Source organism: Onychostoma macrolepis, chromosome 25 (assembly GCF_012432095.1).
Source record: "Onychostoma macrolepis isolate SWU-2019 chromosome 25, ASM1243209v1, whole genome shotgun sequence".
Taxonomy (NCBI): Eukaryota; Metazoa; Chordata; class Actinopteri; order Cypriniformes; family Cyprinidae; genus Onychostoma; species Onychostoma macrolepis.
Window position 1 is genome coordinate 24,000,996 of NC_081179.1, and position 19,769 is coordinate 24,020,764.

Here is a 19,769-nt window from a genome sequence, read left to right on the forward strand (position 1 = left end):
GACCAGCACATGACCAACATAAACCAGCAAAGGACCAGCTTAAATCAGCTCAAACCAGCATCCCATGCTTCAAAACATACCTTACCAGCATATGCTGTTTTTCAAAAGAGAACAGTTTTGCTGCTTAATATTTTTGGAACCTGTGACATTTTGTTCAGGATTCTTTTATGAATAGAAAGCTAAAAGAGCAGCATTGATAATAAATCAGGCTGATAAAAATTCTGATTTGCATCACTGAAAAACAAAAAACAAAAGCATTAAAAGTATTTTAAACGGTAGTGTGTGTGTGTATATATATATATATATATATATATATACACATTTTATCTAAATATCTATATATCTAAATAAAAGTATACTATATGCAGTATATGATCCAAAGTAACTAGTAACTAACTACTTGAGTAGTTTTTTATCCGATACTTTTTACTCTTACTCAAGTAACTATTCAGACTATTACTTTTACTTTTACTTGAGTAAATATTTCTTAAAGTACTTTTACTTTTACTTGAGTACAGTTTTTGGGTACTCTACCCACCTCTGTATATAACAGAAATGAGGTCAAACTGGTTAGTAATAAGTGGAGCTGCTGTTTGTGGAGTTGTTTAATCATCCTCTGCTGTTTTATTTCAGTTGATTTCATTTAAGGCTGTGGCTGTATGTCAGTTGTAGTTTTGTTTCTTGTTCTTTCCTTCAGTGATTGTGTTTGTTAACAGCAGGTGTTCATCAGTGTCTGAATTCACTCATATGTTCTCAATCACTCTGTCTAGTGGACTATATAGTGAAGTAATGTAGGACTAGTGAATGAGGGTGTAGGGAGTGGTTTCAGACACAGTCTATGAGTGTCGACTCTGAGGCTACTTTCTCGAAAACAAAGGTTAGATCTATTACAGTTATTCACTGTATATAGTAAGGAAACTTACTCTTAATCATTTAACAGGTTATTACTGTGGTATTTTACAGTTTTTTACTGTTAAAATCACAATCATTTTTTACAGTGTGCATATTACATTAACTAGGAATAAATAAACTTGCTAAAATTGTTGTGGGCTTCGCTCAGTTTATTCCTACCCATGAACCTTGGATTTGGTTTGGTGTCTATAAATGAATGAAATTTCTTCATCTCAACACACCTTTTCATTTTATCCTTACGCACGGATAAGCTATATTTTTTTAGATGTTAACACTTTATAATAACTTTCATTAATATGTTATTAAACATTCCGTTCATATATGATCACGTACTTTTTACAAATCTACAAATTATGTTAACAGCACTTTATAATTTTCATTAATAAGTCATTAACAACCATTATACAAATGCTTCAGATCATTAGATAATATTAAAAAAGTTACAAATATAAGAGATCGTGTGCTTGTAAATGTTTACTAATGAACTTATTGAACATACATATGATTAACAGATAATTGGTTAACAAATTAAAATGCTTGCAAATGTCATTAAACATTCAATTCATATACAGAAAGGAAACAGAAATACATATCTGTGGAACAGAACATTAACAGAAACGTCAACAAAAGTAAATGGAACTTTATTTCTTTTTAGTGTTACATTACAATACACAACGACACATTCACTAAACTAAAGCATATTGTGTTTCTAAATTAAGGCAAGCAAACAAAATATATAAGTTACATGTATTAAAAATTTAGTAGACATGTAAGGCAGTAAATAATAAACACCATACTTAAAAAAACAATATGACTTTTGTGTTTGGCATAAGACCTTAAAATAAATCAGCACAGAAACGGTTTATCTTTGGTGCATGAAATCACCTTCAGTTCATTAGTGTTGTACTGTACAGCCCATTTGGTGCAAACTGTAAATATTAATCAAAGCCACACATCTCAGGATACAGATGCATTAGAAATCTACGAGTCTAGGTGACTTCTCGATTCTGTATAAAATCTAAGACATTATTGGACTTAACATGGAATTCATGGTTTTCAAGTCTGTTACACTCTATGAACACATTGTGAATGAGAAGTATAATGTCTTATGAAATATGTTCCACAACATTAATGCTTGCTCAGCGTAAAGACAATGAATACCACCAGGCTCCGTTAAATATGAAAAGCATCAAATGTACAAAAAATGTAAAAGCATTGGAAAAATGACCATCTTACAATACGAGTGAAAACATGAAACATGGAGGTACATTTGATTAAAAGAATTAAAGCAGGCTCGTCACATTAACGTTATTTTCTGAGATGGAGCTCATCTGAGAGTTTGAACACAGAAGAACGAATAAAGACCGTCCACTTCAAATCTGCTGCGGCTTTCCCAAAGTCCAAATACATCATGAATATTAGGATCTCATTTTCATTGTGACCTCCGATTACATTTTGACGTCAATTTGTTCAAAAATTGTCTAAAAACCCTTACAACTTCTCCCATGTTTAGGCTTTGTTATAAATAGAAGACAGTAGATATTTTCAATCATAAACAACTGCAAACAAAACAACCAAAACCTTCAGGATTGAAAATCAAAAGGAAATATCACATTTCAATCAAAACATCTAACAGCCTTTTGTACGGGTCAAACAAACCGTAGCACTCCAGGGGGCGACAGAGCTGTTACTATCTCGTGAACGTGTCTGTCCTTACATTGGATGTGTTCTCCACACTCTCAGAAATAAAGCTGTCACTGGGGCGGTACCTTTTCAAACGGTACATGTTTGTACCTAAAGGGTCCATTTTGGTACCTTAAAGGTACATATTAGTACTTAAAGTGTACATATTTGAACCTAACAGGTACAAAAGTGTACCTTTTAAAAAAGGTACCGCCCCAGTGACAGCTTTTGTACCTTTATTTCTGAGAGTGCAGGTAGTTTAACTGTTTTGCCATGACAATAATTGACCTGCAAGACAAGACAGAAGACATCTCCACAACCTTCATCAAACACACCTCACCAGGATTACTAGAGCTGACCGGCTCTGGTTTATGCTAATGTCCAGCAGCGCTAAGAAACTGCTGCGTAATGAATGATGCACAAAGTGGAGCTCGCACAGACAGAAGTGTTTTCGGTCACACGTGTAACGGCAGCATTCACTGAAAGAGACCAATGGCACAAGCACACATTTGCGAAGCATGAGGAGCTGTACGATACGAGCTGGGGCAGTCTGGGATCGTCAGTGGAATGTAACGAGGAAACTCTGAGGCGGCTGGTGTTAGTAGTTTCTGCAGGCCGTGTGAGACGCGGAGCGCGAGCGCGTCAGAGGACTCGTCTCCTTACAGCCGTCCTCTAGCCGGGTCTTTCCCTGCTCCTCTTTCATGAACAGGTCCATCATCAGGATCTTCTCTTTATGGATCTGTAAGCTGATGTCTTTGGGAATATCTGGGATGATCCAGTCCACAACGTCACTCATCAACATCACCACGTTCTGCAGAGGACGAGAGGAGTTAACCAGCCTTTCTGTTCCTCCTATCACAAACCTCTGAAGAATCTAATCAGTAAAATAAAAACTGCTTTTCTTTTGTGCAGTTCACTCAATGCCTTTGATAGCATGACAAAACACCCACAAATATAATTTTCTACGTTTTTAGCATTTTTATCCTTTGAATATTTATTTTCTTTGGCAATAATTTAAGGTAGCTGATACTGAGTCTTGGAGAGCTGTGTCTTCGGATGTTAGACACTAACCTGAAAGACAATGACAAATGCGAGTCTGGCGGCCAACACAGCCCAGAACTCTTTAGAGATCTCGTATGGTGTCGGAGACCACGGAGGCTCTCTGTAGTCTTTATACCTGGAGGAAAAGGAGAAATTAAACATTCATGTGGTGTTAATTGAGTTAGAGCTCCAATTATAGGTGACCGCACCTGCAGATGTCCACATGGAAGCCCAGGTGGAACGGATCCAGTGGAGCGGTGCCGTTCTGGAAGTGACTGACGTTAAAGTAAGACAGCGTGTGGTTGAGAAAGCCGTGCATCGACCCGTCTGGACTGTACATGTACTGATAGACCAGCCGTGGAATAAAGTCTGACGTGAAGGAGATCACAAACGCCTGCAGGAAAGATGACAGCTTTTAATATTTGTAAAGGATCATTTCCTTTTTGCCATTTTAACAGAATCTTCTCGTGAAGATCATCTCCTTTGCTGACTCCAATGAAGAAGAAGAAGAAGAAGAAGAAGAAGAAGCAGCGTCCTGCTTGCGTAGAAGAGCCCCAGCAGTGGATTGCGGCTCTGACGTCTCACAGCAGAGAACGCCGTCCGGCGAGACTATGGGAACTTATTGTGCCTAAAAGAGCATATTTTCAAAAAGCCGTGCCTTGAATGTGGCTCATGCAGGGCACTCACTCGCAGATTGCTTTCTTTGAAGATAGTGACCCTTGTGCGTCCCCATTTTTCTTCCTCTCAGGGATCTCTGAGCTCCCTTATTAATATTAATTATTAAAAAAGTATTCATTTATTTGAAATGCCAGAGGAAGACATTCTCCAAACACACTGTTTGCCAAGCCACATTATTTTTCACTTGCGCTGCTTGTTTGCGGCCTCGTGCTGATCTGCGCTGCTCTCGGTAGATCGTGTTGGTCATCATGGAAATGAGATGTTCTTTAGTTTACACTCCCATCGCCGCTTTGTTGGAATTGCGCTTTCATGCTAATTGTCTTGTTTAGTAAATCTGGCCCTTAGACTGCTCTGCCTCTACTTTCTAGTTGGAATGTTTAACGTTTTTTAATTATAAGTGAAGTCTTGAAAATCACAGAAGAATCACTTTTGCGATGGATAACTTTGGATCAGACGTGAGCAGGACAACAGAAGATAAGTGGTCACTGCTACACGAATCCATCTCAAAGACGGCTTCCAGTATTTCCAAACAGAACAGTTCTAGTGCTACGATTTCTAGTTTTTAAAGCCATTAACGTGTGGAGTTGAGGCGCTACAGCGCTGGGTTCGTTGAGTGGTCTTGTTCATAACGGCACTGTTAAAGAGTATGAAGTGCTGCACACGGAAGAGGTGGATCACAGCTAGCGATACTACATTAATAGACACTTACATTGACAATAACTGCCACTTTTGCGACTCCTCTGAGAATATTATACCAGATTCCTGTGAAGACATCGTGAGGAACACAATTAGTTTATACAATTTTTGAGGTAAACCTCTTAAAATACACCCAACAGATGATGCAAAACAATTATTAATATTATGGAAATATCTGCAGGAATATTCCAGCTGTAGATTCATGAAACTCAATATATTCCATTCTTTCCTAAACTAGAGGAAAAAGTTCAAAGTATTCTCAGTGGGAATGGACAGTGATCTCAGAGCTGAAACCAAGGCCTTGAGTTTTATTATATGATGTGCGGACTGTGAGAAGTGTAAATACAGACCGATGTCTTTGCCTCTGGCTGCATCTGGTCTTCTGAGTTCTGCCACAAACTTCTTGGCATCCAGACGGATTTCAATGATGTTGTTCAGGAGCGCAAACAGAGGCGCCAGCGGAAAAGATGCCACAAACAGAGTCACAAACCCAAACTGGATTACTGTAGGAACAGAAGCACAATAATTAATAACAAAACAAATCAGTAACACTTTACAGTGAGGTTCATTAGTTAACTACACTAGTTAACATTAACTAAGATTAAGTATTTTTCAATCTTAGTTAATGTTAATTTCAGCATTTATTAATGCATAATTAAAATCACATTGTGTTTGTTAACATTGGTTGTGAATGGTTTGGACTCGGTTTGCAATTGTTAGGTGTATTGTGTTCAGATTTATATATTTCCTGGAAAGAGACTATAACAATTCAATAGTTCATAAATTTACATTTTGCTGCATGCATGTTCACATCTTAGAACCTGTTGGTTTCACAAGATATATAATAAAGTACACAGTAAAAAAGTGGAACATGAATTTTGAAGAATTTGCCACTACTTCTCTGCTTTATTAACACTTAATAATAACTTTGTTGATGTAACCTCATGTGAGTTTATTAATATATTCATCCATGTTTTTTCAAGGGCACCAAAGAGTCATCCCATGATATAATATATATATAATATACAGCAAATCCCATTCATAGATCATGACAACAATGAACAGATGTTAATAATAAAAATAATAATGTTGAAATATGCTAGGATCCTCTGTAAGAAACTGGCTTTTGAACCAAACAAATCTGAAACTCAATGAATAAAACTGCACAAATGGATTATATATGAAGAGCAGTTCATCCGGTCTGATGATTTGGTTTGGTTTGGTTTATAAGCGTGTATAACACTCACTCATCTCCATGTACTCGGGCGTGAGGCCAACGAAGGGCTCCAGGAAGTAATCCGTCTCATAGCGCTGTAACTTCTTCTCATATTCCTCTTCCTGGAAAGAGCCTCTCTTGGATTTAATGTATCTGATCAGCTTCTTCAGTTTACTGCAATAAAGCAAAGAAGACCCCAAGCATGGCAACACAAAAGGCATTCAGCATGTCCATAAAAGCGCCTCGTGATGTGTGTGTGTGTGTGTGGCACTCACGGGACGCCGATCTCAAACAGGTTGTTCTGGATGAGCTGCTTGCCGAGCATGGTGATGCTGAGCTGGATGCAGAGCTCCATGAGACAGCCGCCGTGAGCGCACTGAGCAAACACATCAAACATCACGTCAGCAATCAATGCCTTCCTCAGAGAACTCAGCAGTTTCTGTTTTTATACCTCCTCCATGCGATAGGACTCGAACACGTAGAGATAACTTCCGGGACGCCCCCCGAGTCTGTACGGGAACACAGGAGTCACCATGAACCCATTCTTATTTAGTGTGGACTTGACAAGACAGTTCGCTCACACTTTATTTTAAGGTCCAATTCTCGCTATTAACAAACAAATCAATTTTGCCTCAGTAAACTCCTAATTTGCTGCTTATTAATAGTTAGTAAGGTAGTTGTTAGGTTCAGGTATTATACAACCTGTACAACTGGTCTGGATATTTATTACCCACCTGCCTCTGAAAAACGCAATGTATATGATGGGAGTGAACGCATTGACGAACTTGAGGATGAAGGTTTTGAAGATCAGCCTTTCTTCAAAGCTCTTATCTGTTTTAGGAACCTCTGAGGAGACAAACATAACACAGATGATTGATATTCACACACTGCATTGTGCACATGAGCTTAAAGAAGTAAACGTCAGAGATCAAAAGCACTAAGCCAGTCTGATATCAAATCTGACCGAGAACAGTGAGCCAGCGGGCCACGGCGCCGTACACTTCGTCCAGAATGAGGATGACCACCAGGTTGATGATGGCCGCGGTGGTTTTGACCGTCAGCCTGACGTTGGAGCGGGTCATGGGGTTCGAGCTCATGGCCAGAGCGGCTTTGGTTGAGATCCGGTACAGAATCACACCAAATACAATAGCAAACGTCACACCGATCTGTAAAACAGCAAGAGACGCGCTTCATTCAGCTGGAAGTACAGCAAGACCGCTGTGAAAACAACTGCAATGCCTTCAAATAAAGCCACGATATGATCAAAATATTAAGATATAGTATGGAAACTTTATTGACTTCAAATTAAATTTGAAGACAACAAAAAAAATATGAATGAATTATTGTAGACGTTGATGATTTATGTAGAAGTTTATTTTCTCAGCAGGCAAAATATAAAAGTGACTATGAATTATTCAGTGCATTATCAACAGAGGACACATTGCTTTATCAATTCATATGGAAAGCTTCTGCTAAATTTTCAATATCATAAAAAATAAAACTTTTTTTTTAAGAGAACCACTGGCAGATCGGTCTCTTAAAAATGTATGATAAAGGCAGATACAAGGTATGTAAACCCTTTATATATAGTAACACATGCACTTGTAAAAAGTGATCAGTTGACTCAACTTAATAATTTTAAGGCAACGGGTTTCCTCAATTTTTTTAAGTAAAGTGAACTTATCACTTTTTCCAGTGTGGACGAGAGGCTTCCTGTAGCTGTGTGTCAGATTGGTGTTCAGTAGCTGGCGGACGTTTTGGCAATCTCCTCAGTACTGGACTATTTTTGTCATGTGTATTTTTAGGATTTCCCAAAAGCTTCAGTATTTGACCGTAAGGTCGTGATTCTGGGCCAGTGTTTGTTTGGACATTCTGCTGATGACGGATCAAACCAGCATCTGCTCTCTCTACACAGCAAAACCCCCAGTGTTAAATTAACACTGCTTCAGTGTTACTTCTAACACTCTGTAGTGTGGACACATATAGACACTTGGCAGTATTAATTTAACACTGGGGATTTTGCTGTGTACCAAAACCTAATAATGATACCAGCATTTCTGCGGCACTAAGAGTAGCGACTCAGTCTGGTACCTGATGCTTCCAAACTCTTCTGTGCATAATAGCGTTGTGTCAAAATAGGTCTGTTCATTAAGTCAGGAGTGTACGTACATGCAGACTAATAGAACTGCCACTTGCTTTATTACATGTAAAATGTGTCATTGATCTTCATTTCACTACTTTTCACTTAATGTCATCTTGAAATCAAAACTGACATTTTTACATTTTTTTTTTTGATAACACCTTAGTTTAGGGACCAGTTCTCTCTAATAACAAGTTGCTTATTAGCATTCATATTACTAGCATATTAGCTGCTTAATAAAGCACTTATTCTCCATGACTATATACCACATCCCTAATCCTACCCAATACCTAAATTAACAACTGTATTACTAACTATTATTAAACAGTAATTACGAGATTACTGAGTCAACATTTCAGTTAATAGTTAGTTAATAGTGAGAACTGGACCTTAAAATAAAGTGTGACCTTTTTTATGGAATGCGGCAGTGTTTATTACAGCACTGGTAAAAACAGTAATATTCTTAGATAGTTTTACCACTTAAAAAAGCTGTTTTTTAATGTGAATATATTGTGAACTGTAATTGATTGCTGTGATTACTCCAGTCCTCACACTGTAAAAAAACAAACAATTGTTTCAACTTGAAATCATTTGTTACCCCGCTGACTAAAACTGTTAAGTTTAGTCGACTAAAATATCCAAGTCGTCTCTTAGTGTCACGTGATCCTTCAGAAATCATTCTAATATGCTGATTTGCAGCTCAAAAAATAATAATTGTGCTGCTTAATAATTTTCTGGAAACATCATCTTTACTGTCATTTTTCATCAGTTTGATGCATCCTTGCTCAATGAAAGCATGTTGAACTGTAACATATATTGAACAGAAGTGCCCTTTTAAGCATGGTGCCCACTACAGTAGACAGATGTAGTTTTGGTGAACAGCAACACATCCATTAATAATACCTGATGTTCCTTATATATTATTCTTTTAAAAAGTATATTTGTACTTGTCTGGATCTCCTGGAATAAAAGACAGAGGTAGCTGATGCTTCACCACTTTCCTCAGCCATGCTGAATTTAGGTTGTCATAGATAAGGAAAACAATGACCTATACAGAGAACAGTCGTATCGTATGATGGGTAAGGGTCAAAGGTCATCACCCACGGTGGTTGGGATGGTTAAAGCGGGTTTTAAAGATCTGTCCACTCTAGTAGAAACCATGCATCAGAGGGTTACGGGAAATCATGACGTCCGGCTGCGCCAAGTGTATTCATGCCAACATATTCATATTCACATGCTCATAAACGGATTGAATATGAATATATACGAGATACTTTACATTATGTTTGCATCTGTTAGCATTAGTTAACTACATTAGTTAATATGAACTAACAATTAACAATGCTTTTACAGCATTTATTCAGTTAATGCTGATTTCAACATTTACCTTTTTTTAAATCAAATGTTTTATCTGTTAACGTTAGTTAACACACCGTGAACGAACATGAACGACATAAATATCTCTATAAACCTAACATACTGTAAAAAAAAGATTAAGAAATGCTGTAAAAATGAATTCCTCGTTAGTTTATGTTGGCTAATGCATTAACGGTAACACTTTATTTTAGGGTCTCTTAACTAGTTGCTTATCAGCATGCATATTACTAGAATATTAGCTATTTATTAGTAGTAATTAAGCACATATTAATGCCTTATTCTACATCCCTAATCCTAAACTACCTTACTAACTATTCATAAGCAGCAAATTAGGAAATTATTGAGGGAAAAGTCGTAGTTAATATTGAATAAGTATTCCGCATTACCATAAAGTCTTATTTGTTAACATGAGTTAAAGTATAACCCACATGTGTTGTCAAATGCACAGATTCATATGAAACACGAGCTGATGGAGGACAGTCTTACCATTAAAAGCATCATGATGAGGTTCGTCATATACGCTGGAAACCTGTCTCTGCATGTAAGCTTTTCTTTCTCTGGCTAAAGAAGAATAAAAAAAATAAGTCAAGTGCAAAACATATTTAGCCACACTTCAGGATTGACTCGGGAGTATATTTAGTGTTGGCAAGCTCAGGAAACCGGTGTATTCAAGTAATGACATTTTAAAAAACAGTACCATAACTATTAAAGTATATCTTATTATTTTAAATCTGTATTTAAATCAGAGATCTCAAAGTAAAAAGAGGGGTTACACTTTATTGTAAGGTCTCCTTGATACAAAGTCATATTAATTAACTACATGTAGTTACTAAATGGGTAGAGCTAGGATTAGGGCTTGGTTTAGAGTTACTTGCATGTAATTATGCATAATTAATTGTTATTATATTGGTAAGTACATGCAATATGTAACAAGGACACCTTAAAATAAAGTGTTACCTATAGAGGTGCTAAAGTCTGATTTTGTGGTGGCTGTGCTTTAAAATTAAATTATAATCTTAATTCAAGTGAGTCTGACAGTAATCAGCGTTGAGCACTGATGTAAGATTAACACGGCCTGCTTTAATATTTGAAAATGATTAACATTGGTTAGAAATTCAGAAAAGTAATCAAATGTAATCAGTTCCATTACTTTAATAAAGTAGCTGAAATAGTAGCACACTTTATAAGATTTTTAATAGGGTAACTTGTAATCTGTAACATAATACATTTACAAAGCAACCTTCCAAACACTGGCTATAAATATTGAATTACATTATTTAAATAAAAAAGTACTACAAAATAATGTTGTTTATTTTGGCAATGCATATTGTTTCAAAGCAGCTTCAAATATATAACAGTGAGTTCATTTTCACATTCATAGCAAGAACAACACACCTGTGATTTATGGTCTTTCTTCAGCGATTTCTGCATGACTCGGAATTCATATTCAGCTCGCGGGTGATCCTGACAAAAACAAATGACAACATAGATGACAAAACTGACAGACAGAAGGAAAGAGAGAGAGAAAGAGAGAGAAACCCTGTTGAATAAAGCAGCATATTCTAGTTAGGTATGTTTTGAAGCATGGCTGCTGGTTTAAGCTGGTTTGAGCTGGTTTGAGCTGGTTTGAGCTGGTTTGAGCTGGTTTGAGCTGGTTTGAGCTGGTCATAAGCAACTAGCTTCTGCTCAGGACTAGCTCAGGACCAGCATGCTGGTTTTTCCAACAGGAAAGAAAGGAAGAAAGAAAGAAAAAGAAAGAAAGAAAGCGGGCTTTTCTTCAGGTGAGTGTTTCTAAGAACATTCAGCACATGCTAGATTTCTTGAGAGCAAAGTCTGTGACAGCGGATGAAGCGACAGCGGTGTTTAGAGAGTTTTGAGTATGTTCAAACCTTCAGTGCTTCCTACACACACACCAGGGGAAGAAGAGGACGACAGCGTTAAATGACAGACTAGTGAAATGATCCACTGATGATGTGTGGTGTGTTAATGTGAGCGTGTCGTGTGATCAGACCTCCTCCTCCTCAAACCCTGTGAGATCCCACTCGTAGTTGAGACGCATCTGCCGCCTCTTCCAGTGCTCCATGAAGAACGCCGCTGGAACACACATTAATAACACTGACGTGAGGAAATGAACTCCATTACACTTCTGACCCACACCTGAGAAACCATTAGGAGAAAAGCTGCTAAATGTAGCAGAATGTGATCAAATATTAACATTTTCATTATAAAGATGATTCATAATAATCGTGTAAATGATGGGAGCAGCTAAATCAGACTATGTGCAGACTTTCACATATCGGCTAAATTCATGGATGAGAATTGAAATGAAACACAGGACGAGATGTTTGTTTTTCTTTTCGTGCAAAAGCAGAACAGGCCCAGATTTCTGCACTCAGCTCATAAAGCAGCAGAGATATAGCAAGCCTACGAAGCTTCTGCGATATTCATCTCTTTGTATTTATACTTGTGAAAGAGCAACAGCTGTCATGTCTCTCCTCCGAACAGATGGAAGCACAGTAAATCTTATGTGTGAACTTCTGCCCCCCGAACAGAGCTAAAGTCAGCGGCTTCCTGTCCAAATCCCTCGGCGGACGACACTGAACAGAGCAGAGAAGCCTCACAGACGCACAGGAAACAGCCAAACAGATGATAACAAGCACACGACGGAGAGATGTTTAGTTTAGAGAGAACGAGGAGATACAGAGACTGGAAGAGTAACACACACGGAGCATTCGCTAAATCGGTGCCGCACAGTATTGAGCTCGTTACACCCGTGATGCAATGCAGAATTAATGACCGTCGCTACAACATGATTCACTATTTTAGTTCAATCACTGAATTTGCGCATATATTACGTGTCTTTAAATACTATTTACTTCACTCTTAAAAATAAAGGTGCTTCACGATGCCATAGAAGAACCTTTTTATCGAAATGGTTTCATTAAGATCCTTTAACATCTGTTTCACAAAAGCTTCAGATTATAAAGAGATGGTTCTTTGTGGAACCAAAAACGGTTCTTCTGTGGCATCGCTGTGAAGAACCTTTTAAGAACCTTTATTTTTAAGTGTTCCATCAAAATTTGGCACCACTTCATTTTACAGTGACCTTGTTATGTATGCTAGATGTACTTCATGTAGTGATAACAGTACATTATACATACTCACAAGCAACTAACCTTAAACCACGCCCTATAGCAAGGTCATAATTAATATCACTCATTATTACATATCTGTGTAATTACACTGTAAACTTGTGTGCAGACGTACTTACGGTTGCCACTGAACTGAAGCTCAACCCTAAACCTACGCTTTCACCTGCAGCTACTCGCATCCCAGCCTCAGCAGCAGCAAACACAACCTGCCGAGGCTTCGCACTGAGAGTGCTGCGGAAGTGAGATCTCACCCCACAGCGCCATGAAGATGGAGAAGAAGACGGTGGCAGGGTTGTCGAACAGGTGACTGGCGCGGGCCGTGCCACACGCCGTGCTCAGGTTCCAGTAGCTGCACACGCGGTCACACAGCGGACACATGGTGATGTTCTTCCGCTGGTCACAGATCTCCATACTGCCGACAGAACAAGCACACTGGCCATTAACTGAGAACTGATCATGGGAAACGTACAAGCACGTTACATTTGTGGTGTTTTTATAACATATTTTCATGAGTTTGTATTTAACCCCTTTTATTTTCCATTTCAAAATTCCAGACTCAAATTTCCAAACCTCTCGGTAGATTTTCAAACCATATTTAACATAAATGGTTCATAGAGCATTATTTTCAGCTTTATATTTGGTATATAGTACAGTCATCTGTAAACATTTTTATTTTCTCAGGTTTTTTATTTTTATTGATTTTTTCAAAGTGACAACACACAGAGTCCCTTAAATAAAATTAAAAATAAATAAATAATACAGACTGTTACATGCACACAAGAAACTTTTTTGTGTCCTCGAGAAAATATTCACACGTGCATGGAAATGTTTTGCATGCTTACGCATTACAATTTCTTGCTTTCTATAACCTATTTCCCCTGTGCATCACTGCCATCTGTTCATTACTATGAATAAAATGATAGCGTGGATGCACATGAATTAACAGAGATCTACCTGCTTTTCTTACGGTAGTACCTCTAATATCAAGGCCTAATGTCCAATTTAACACATCGTCTGTGGCGGCAGAGAAACCATGACATGAAATGGGCTAATAGCATAAAATTGGCCAATCAAGGGTCTATAAAAAAGACTGGTACTGTAAAAAAGTGCATAAGTTTGGCTTTCATTGGGGCATATTTCAAGGACTTTAATGCATATTCAGTGATACGCTAAATGTAATGGTTTCCTGTGTGCACATAAAAGTCTGTATATATTTTTATTTTTGCAAAGGTCCTTGAGGCTAATTAATACGGTGCTAAGAATATAGTGTGAAGAAACCCAAAATGCTTATAACTGGCATTTTGCATAATAAAAAAGTACACATTTGACAATCACTAAACAATCACTAAACAGCTGCCATGAAACCTCACTTCCTGTATGTTATTATTTTCATTAAATTCTTAATTTTCTATTATTAAAAAAAATAAATAAACTAACTTTTCCAAACCGTGTAGGAACCCTGTAAGAAACTCTTTTCACTGACCATTTAAAAAGAAATCCGCTTCAAGCTTTATTTTGTGTCATTTCTTGGAAAGTGTTAACTTACATTATAAAGCATCATTTTAAACGAAAGTCATGTTAAAAATCATTTTCATGCTTTCATTAGAGCAGGTGATGATCAATATTCTTATTAGTTCTGCTCTTTCAGCCCCAAAACGGAGTTGTGGTTTCTGTATAAAACTGCAGAAACGGCTCCATCAGGCCCTTCTCGTTCTGTCATAATATCCTGACAGTGACACACTCCAGAGGGACCTGCACACAGATGTTTGGTTTTATATGCTCTTTCTCAAAGTATGAACTTCCTCTTAAAAAGTTCGAGGGTTTATATCGAGAACGGGGGGCTCGTACTTTATTACCCAACAGTATTTTTTGCCGTCACAAAGCAAGAAATCTGTTATGCAACCGTACTTAACTGAGATGTGAGTCATGAGTTAATAGCACTTCCAGTTATTAAAATAGACCTTGTCAAGGAACTACAAATTCTCAAATTGTCTTGGGTCATTTTATTAGTCGTTTTGTTTAAACCACGGCTGGCAGCAGAAATGGTGTGCCTCCTCACAAACTGCTGGTTTGCCAAACGAGACAAAACTGGATCAGTTCATCAATGGTCATTTTGTCTCCTGTCCTGAATGAAAACGTCCTGGCTGATTTTTTAAGTTTGTCCTTACCAAAATAAAGTAACCATTTTGCTTCTGAAATCTGATATGATGATGAAATGCATATGCGATTGTGTGTTGCACTTTAAATGTCCACTAAACGTTTTGTGCGGCTTCCACTGACCTGGGAATGTCGTCATCAACAGTAACACATCCATAGAGGAACACAATGACCCCGACTAAGGAAGCAGGGATCAGCATCTGGGTGTAAACGCCAAGCCAAGCAAAGTACAGACCGATCTTCTCTCCGAAGTACTTCCTGTAAGATAACTGAGATGTTTCTAATGAACCTACAACACTGAGACATCAGAGAGTTTGAGATTAGTTTACCTGACTAAACCAATGGGCTGGTACTTATAAAAGACACTGTAGCTGGCCCACTCTTCATACAGCAGCTGAAATAAACGCATCGACATGATGAAACAGCGCTCATCGTCACCTCCAGACTCAAGTGTTGTCTTTGCAGCTGCATGCATTCAGTTCATAGTTTTTGCTGTGTGCTTCAGGTCATTGGCCTGCTGGGAAATGAAATTTTCCCTGAGCTCTGAGCTGTGACGGCGACACACTCAGTATCCTCGGCAGGTCCAAGTTGGCCTAATATGGTGGTTTCCGATCCTGGGAAGCAGCACATGTTGTTTGTCTTCTTTGTTTATCACACCTGCTTCAGAGCATCAGCTCATCAGCAAAAAGAGTGTTTGGTCTCGATGGCACTCTGCTGTTATCTGGGTGTTGTGCTGTATTTGACTTTGGCCAATGAGATCAGCTTTAGTCCTAGACCACACATGGTTTGGGGTTTTGTCACCGTTCATTTTTTCAAACCATGCTAGTAGCTGGGGGTTTCTCGCTCTGAAACTCGTTCTTGTCCGGTTGCTTAATAGCAGAAACCATCTGACTTTTTTGTTTGGCAAAATAAAATATAGACGGAACAAAACCTCACCTTTCTGTCATTTGGCTCTGCGTTTTCCCCATCAACATCGCCCTGTAAGGAAAGAAACGAGCATATCATATCCTGTTGAGGATTCCAGCGCTGAAAAGATTTGCATCTATTAATCAAGCAAGTTGGACAGCTGGTCTGTACTTACACCTCGATAAGTCTAGGTGTCACTATAATAATGCAACAGTGTTGATCAGTTCTGTACAGATAGCTTAAGATCCTTAGACACAGTTCAACACAAGTACTTACATCATGTAGTGGATAAGCAGCCAAATAAACACCGCTCCCAAGCAGACTAGTTATTCCTGAACAATGTGCGAAAACGACACACTGGATTATTCCTTCAGTTACAGTTTTGCTGTCAATGAATTGAGCATAAAATTGGGTACTAAAGCTTGGCTAGCATCAAGCGAAAACTCAAGAAATTACATTTCTCATTCTCTCAGATGTATAGATAAAGCAGTAGCTTACCCATGCTAAATTTCGCTTTTGTGCACTTGGTTCGCTTCAAAACTTCAAATACCTACAACAATGCACATAATCAAACATTTAATTCATGGGAAGAAAAGTCCAAATATTGAGATGATTAAATATGGCTTTAATGCGGTACATCTGTCAAATTCTTTATACTTACTAACGAACTTCTTGTTTTACTGTCAAAAAAGGAATCTTTGTCAGACAAATCAAACCTGTAACGACGAAAGGTCACAAGTAGATTTTCATTTCATTTTTCAATACATTTTTGCATCCGTCCAGTGTTTCAATCAGTTCCTAGTATTAAGGCCCATTCACACAAATCATGTGTGTAAATGTCTTTGTAAATCCCTGAACAAAAGTAACTTGCTGTTTAACTGCTTGAAATCTGTAACGACAGCATGCCAAGCGGTGATTTTTGTGTTGCGTTACACCCCTAATATATAATTTCATTGACTACCTCATATTACGATGAAACTGAAGTATACTTGGGGCTTAATTACAGAATTTCTTAATTTGCGTGAAGGGGTCCAAAGGGATGCGCTGTCCTATTTGAAATTGCTCTCAGTGTGAATAGGCCTTTATGTCTTTGAAAGTTGAGTACAATGAAAGCGTAACATTGGTTCAGCCATGTGAAGGTCACAAATCACCTGAATGCCTAACAGTACATGTAACAGACATTTAGATGTGTTTCATGCTTGAGAAAGGATGTTGTTGTGGAAGCAGACACTAACAGATGCTGCTTTTCCCTGGAGAACGGGTACGAGAGGTGCTTCGCTTTCTGTATCCTGTTCTCTTCTAAGTTTGGATGAAGAGGATCTGTTAGTTTGCTGATGAACGCGTTGATCTTTTCCATTACGCCACTGCTGTGCTTCACTTCATACACCTACAGTAAGAGCACAGCATCACATTTACTCATCTCATCTCTGCTTCACACACAGCAGCCGTGCACGTTCCTCTCCACAAACATTACTTTTTTGGTAGGCATCTTCAGTTTCATGAATTCAGCCTCTCGACAGAGAACGCTCCACGGAGCATGAATCTTCACAAAGCCCACCCCAGGGGTCTTGGTCTGAAAACACAGAAAAGTTGTTGAAGGAATTTGACAGTCGCAGTGTCTGTACAAGCAGAGATGATATTCACTGGGCCATACTAAACAAATCCAAAATATCTGTTTTTGCCAGTATGGTCTTCACACGTCCACCCAAACACGAGCACTCAGGACCTGGATGGGTTCGGGTCATATTTTAAGTAAGCCGGGTCCTGGTCGGGTCAGGTCTGTGTGTAATACCCGAGTCAATCTGAGAAATCCCAGGCGTGATTAGAGTCAGTGTATGTGTGTGTTTTATAACTTGCAACATTGTAAAAATAGAAGGAGAAAGAGTAAGCCTGGAAATAAGATTACAGTGCGTGCATAATTATCAGACACGTTGATATTCTGATCATATTTTTTTCCCCCAAGCACATTTTACCAATTCCAAACCATATCAATCTTAATAACTACTATTCATTTTGTATTTAATCATTTAGAAGTGATATAATTGTCCATGAAGACTTTAAGTGAAAAACTCTTTATATTCAGGTGTGCAGAATTATTAGGCATGTTTTCTTGAACAGATAGAATGAGCCAAAAAAAAGGATTTGACTCAGACTGAGATGTCAAACATGATTAAATCCCCATGAGAAATATTCAAAACAGAAATACAGAAAATGCAATACAGAAAAAAAGAAAAAAATAAGTGAAGACATGACCATTTGACAGCAAAATGCTCATTGGGTCAGCAGGGTCAGAAAAAAAAAAAAAACACATGGAGAAGAAAAGACATGTTAACTGCAAAAGAATTAAGAATCAAGGTGAAGAATTAGGTGTAAAACCACCAGGAATCATTTATTCTCCAGCGCAGCCATTTTCCAGAACTGCAGCCTTCCTGGAGTCTCCAGAATTACAAGCTGTCAGGTTCTCAGAGACTTTGCTTGGGTAAAAAAATCCTAAAAAATGACCCTCACTTAATGAGAATAACATGCTGAAGTGTTGTGAAATACATGAAGACTCATTTTTTATAGGCTTTAAGGACAGATAAGTTGAGAGCGACTCTTGAGTGACTCCAGCACCACGTGCTCTTGTACTGCTCAGAATCTGGCAGTAAGTTGTAGGAGCTCATTTTTAGTCAATCTCTGCAAGACAGACTTTTCAGGACAGGAGACGGACTAAAAATGAACTTCGTTCGTCACCACATTCATCTACGTCCTACTGAAACACCACTCTCTCGTAAACATGCGTGCGACAGTTAGCGAAGCTAGAGATTATGGTTCTGTAAAGTTTTAAATACGGATAGTTTTCTTACACAAACACATGGATTCACTTCAGAAGGCCTCTATTAATCCCCCGGACCATGTGGAGCACTTTTCATGATGGATGGATGCAATTAAACCCCAATCACTGCCATTAAAAAGCTTGGAAGAGCCAGCACATTTTTTTTTTTTTTTAATATAACAGTATTCTTCAGAAAGAAGAAAGTCATACTTTCATAGGATGGCTTGAGGGTAAGTAAATCATGGGATCAGATGTACTTCCGAATCCACGCAGGCATGTGTTCTGCGATCTGCCTGCGGTGCGATTATGAAACCCCTCCCCAGTGCCACCTGTAGAGATCTGCTACAGCAGGGGTGTCCAAACCACTGACCTGCAGAGTTTAGCTTCAACACCAATTGTATACAACTTTTTGTCATGTACACCAATACAACGTTTTGTCACGAGTGTCTGGGCATTGAATGAGTACACTGAGTTTCATGCAAATCAAACGAACGGCCTGGGAGGAGCTTAAAATGTACTTTTTCTTTTTTTTTTTATAACGTAAAAATATACATGTAGAGTCTAAATCAGTGATATATAAGAAAACTATTTTAATGCTAGTCTTTATGGCTCCGGAGTTATGGACCAAAATGTGTGTCTGTGTGCCTGAGTATCTCTGCACGATTGGGACCATCCTGACAAGTTAGGGGCCTCTACTTTTATGGCAGATAGCTAATGACAGAATAAGAAAATGAGTACAAACTTAATAGAGTTCCGGCATTTACATGTATTTAAAGCAACACAGCACTGGAGAAATAAGAGAAGCAGGGGCAATGGAATCAGGAAATGACCCGAGCCAGACTGGGTTGCCCACACACACAAGCATCACCTCGCAGCATGTGCACTACGCACCAGACCACGTGTGACCTGATGCATATGCCTTACATAGACTCCAGGACAGGGGATCCATGTCAGGGTGAGTCTCACAGCCAAAAACAAACAGCTCAACAGCTGTGA

General features: G+C 38.4%; 1 protein-coding gene across 3 annotated transcripts in view; it reads right to left on the bottom strand.

Moving 5' to 3' along the window:
- Positions 1 to 1,537: 1,537 nt before the first annotated feature.
- LOC131534462 (anoctamin-1) overlaps positions 1,538 to 19,769 on the bottom strand; it is a 28,471-nt gene continuing 10,239 nt past the window's right edge. For all 3 annotated transcript variants that reach the window (XM_058767342.1, XM_058767340.1, XM_058767341.1), the window contains exons 3-24: positions 17,433 to 17,531; positions 17,194 to 17,345; positions 16,620 to 16,674; positions 16,457 to 16,508; positions 16,235 to 16,290; positions 15,989 to 16,030; positions 15,382 to 15,446; positions 15,176 to 15,310; positions 13,147 to 13,307; positions 11,755 to 11,837; positions 11,139 to 11,207; positions 10,230 to 10,304; positions 7,191 to 7,392; positions 6,961 to 7,072; positions 6,678 to 6,735; positions 6,502 to 6,602; positions 6,258 to 6,400; positions 5,361 to 5,513; positions 5,024 to 5,076; positions 3,846 to 4,030; positions 3,667 to 3,772; positions 1,538 to 3,406 (exon numbers count right to left, since the gene is read on the bottom strand). In XM_058767342.1, coding sequence (XP_058623325.1) covers positions 3,194 to 3,406; positions 3,667 to 3,772; positions 3,846 to 4,030; positions 5,024 to 5,076; positions 5,361 to 5,513; positions 6,258 to 6,400; positions 6,502 to 6,602; positions 6,678 to 6,735; positions 6,961 to 7,072; positions 7,191 to 7,392; positions 10,230 to 10,304; positions 11,139 to 11,207; positions 11,755 to 11,837; positions 13,147 to 13,307; positions 15,176 to 15,310; positions 15,382 to 15,446; positions 15,989 to 16,030; positions 16,235 to 16,290; positions 16,457 to 16,508; positions 16,620 to 16,674; positions 17,194 to 17,345; positions 17,433 to 17,531 — 2,370 coding nt within the window. In that variant the 3' untranslated portion in view covers positions 1,538 to 3,193. The remainder of the gene's footprint in view (positions 3,407 to 3,666; positions 3,773 to 3,845; positions 4,031 to 5,023; positions 5,077 to 5,360; positions 5,514 to 6,257; positions 6,401 to 6,501; positions 6,603 to 6,677; positions 6,736 to 6,960; positions 7,073 to 7,190; positions 7,393 to 10,229; positions 10,305 to 11,138; positions 11,208 to 11,754; positions 11,838 to 13,146; positions 13,308 to 15,175; positions 15,311 to 15,381; positions 15,447 to 15,988; positions 16,031 to 16,234; positions 16,291 to 16,456; positions 16,509 to 16,619; positions 16,675 to 17,193; positions 17,346 to 17,432; positions 17,532 to 19,769) is intronic.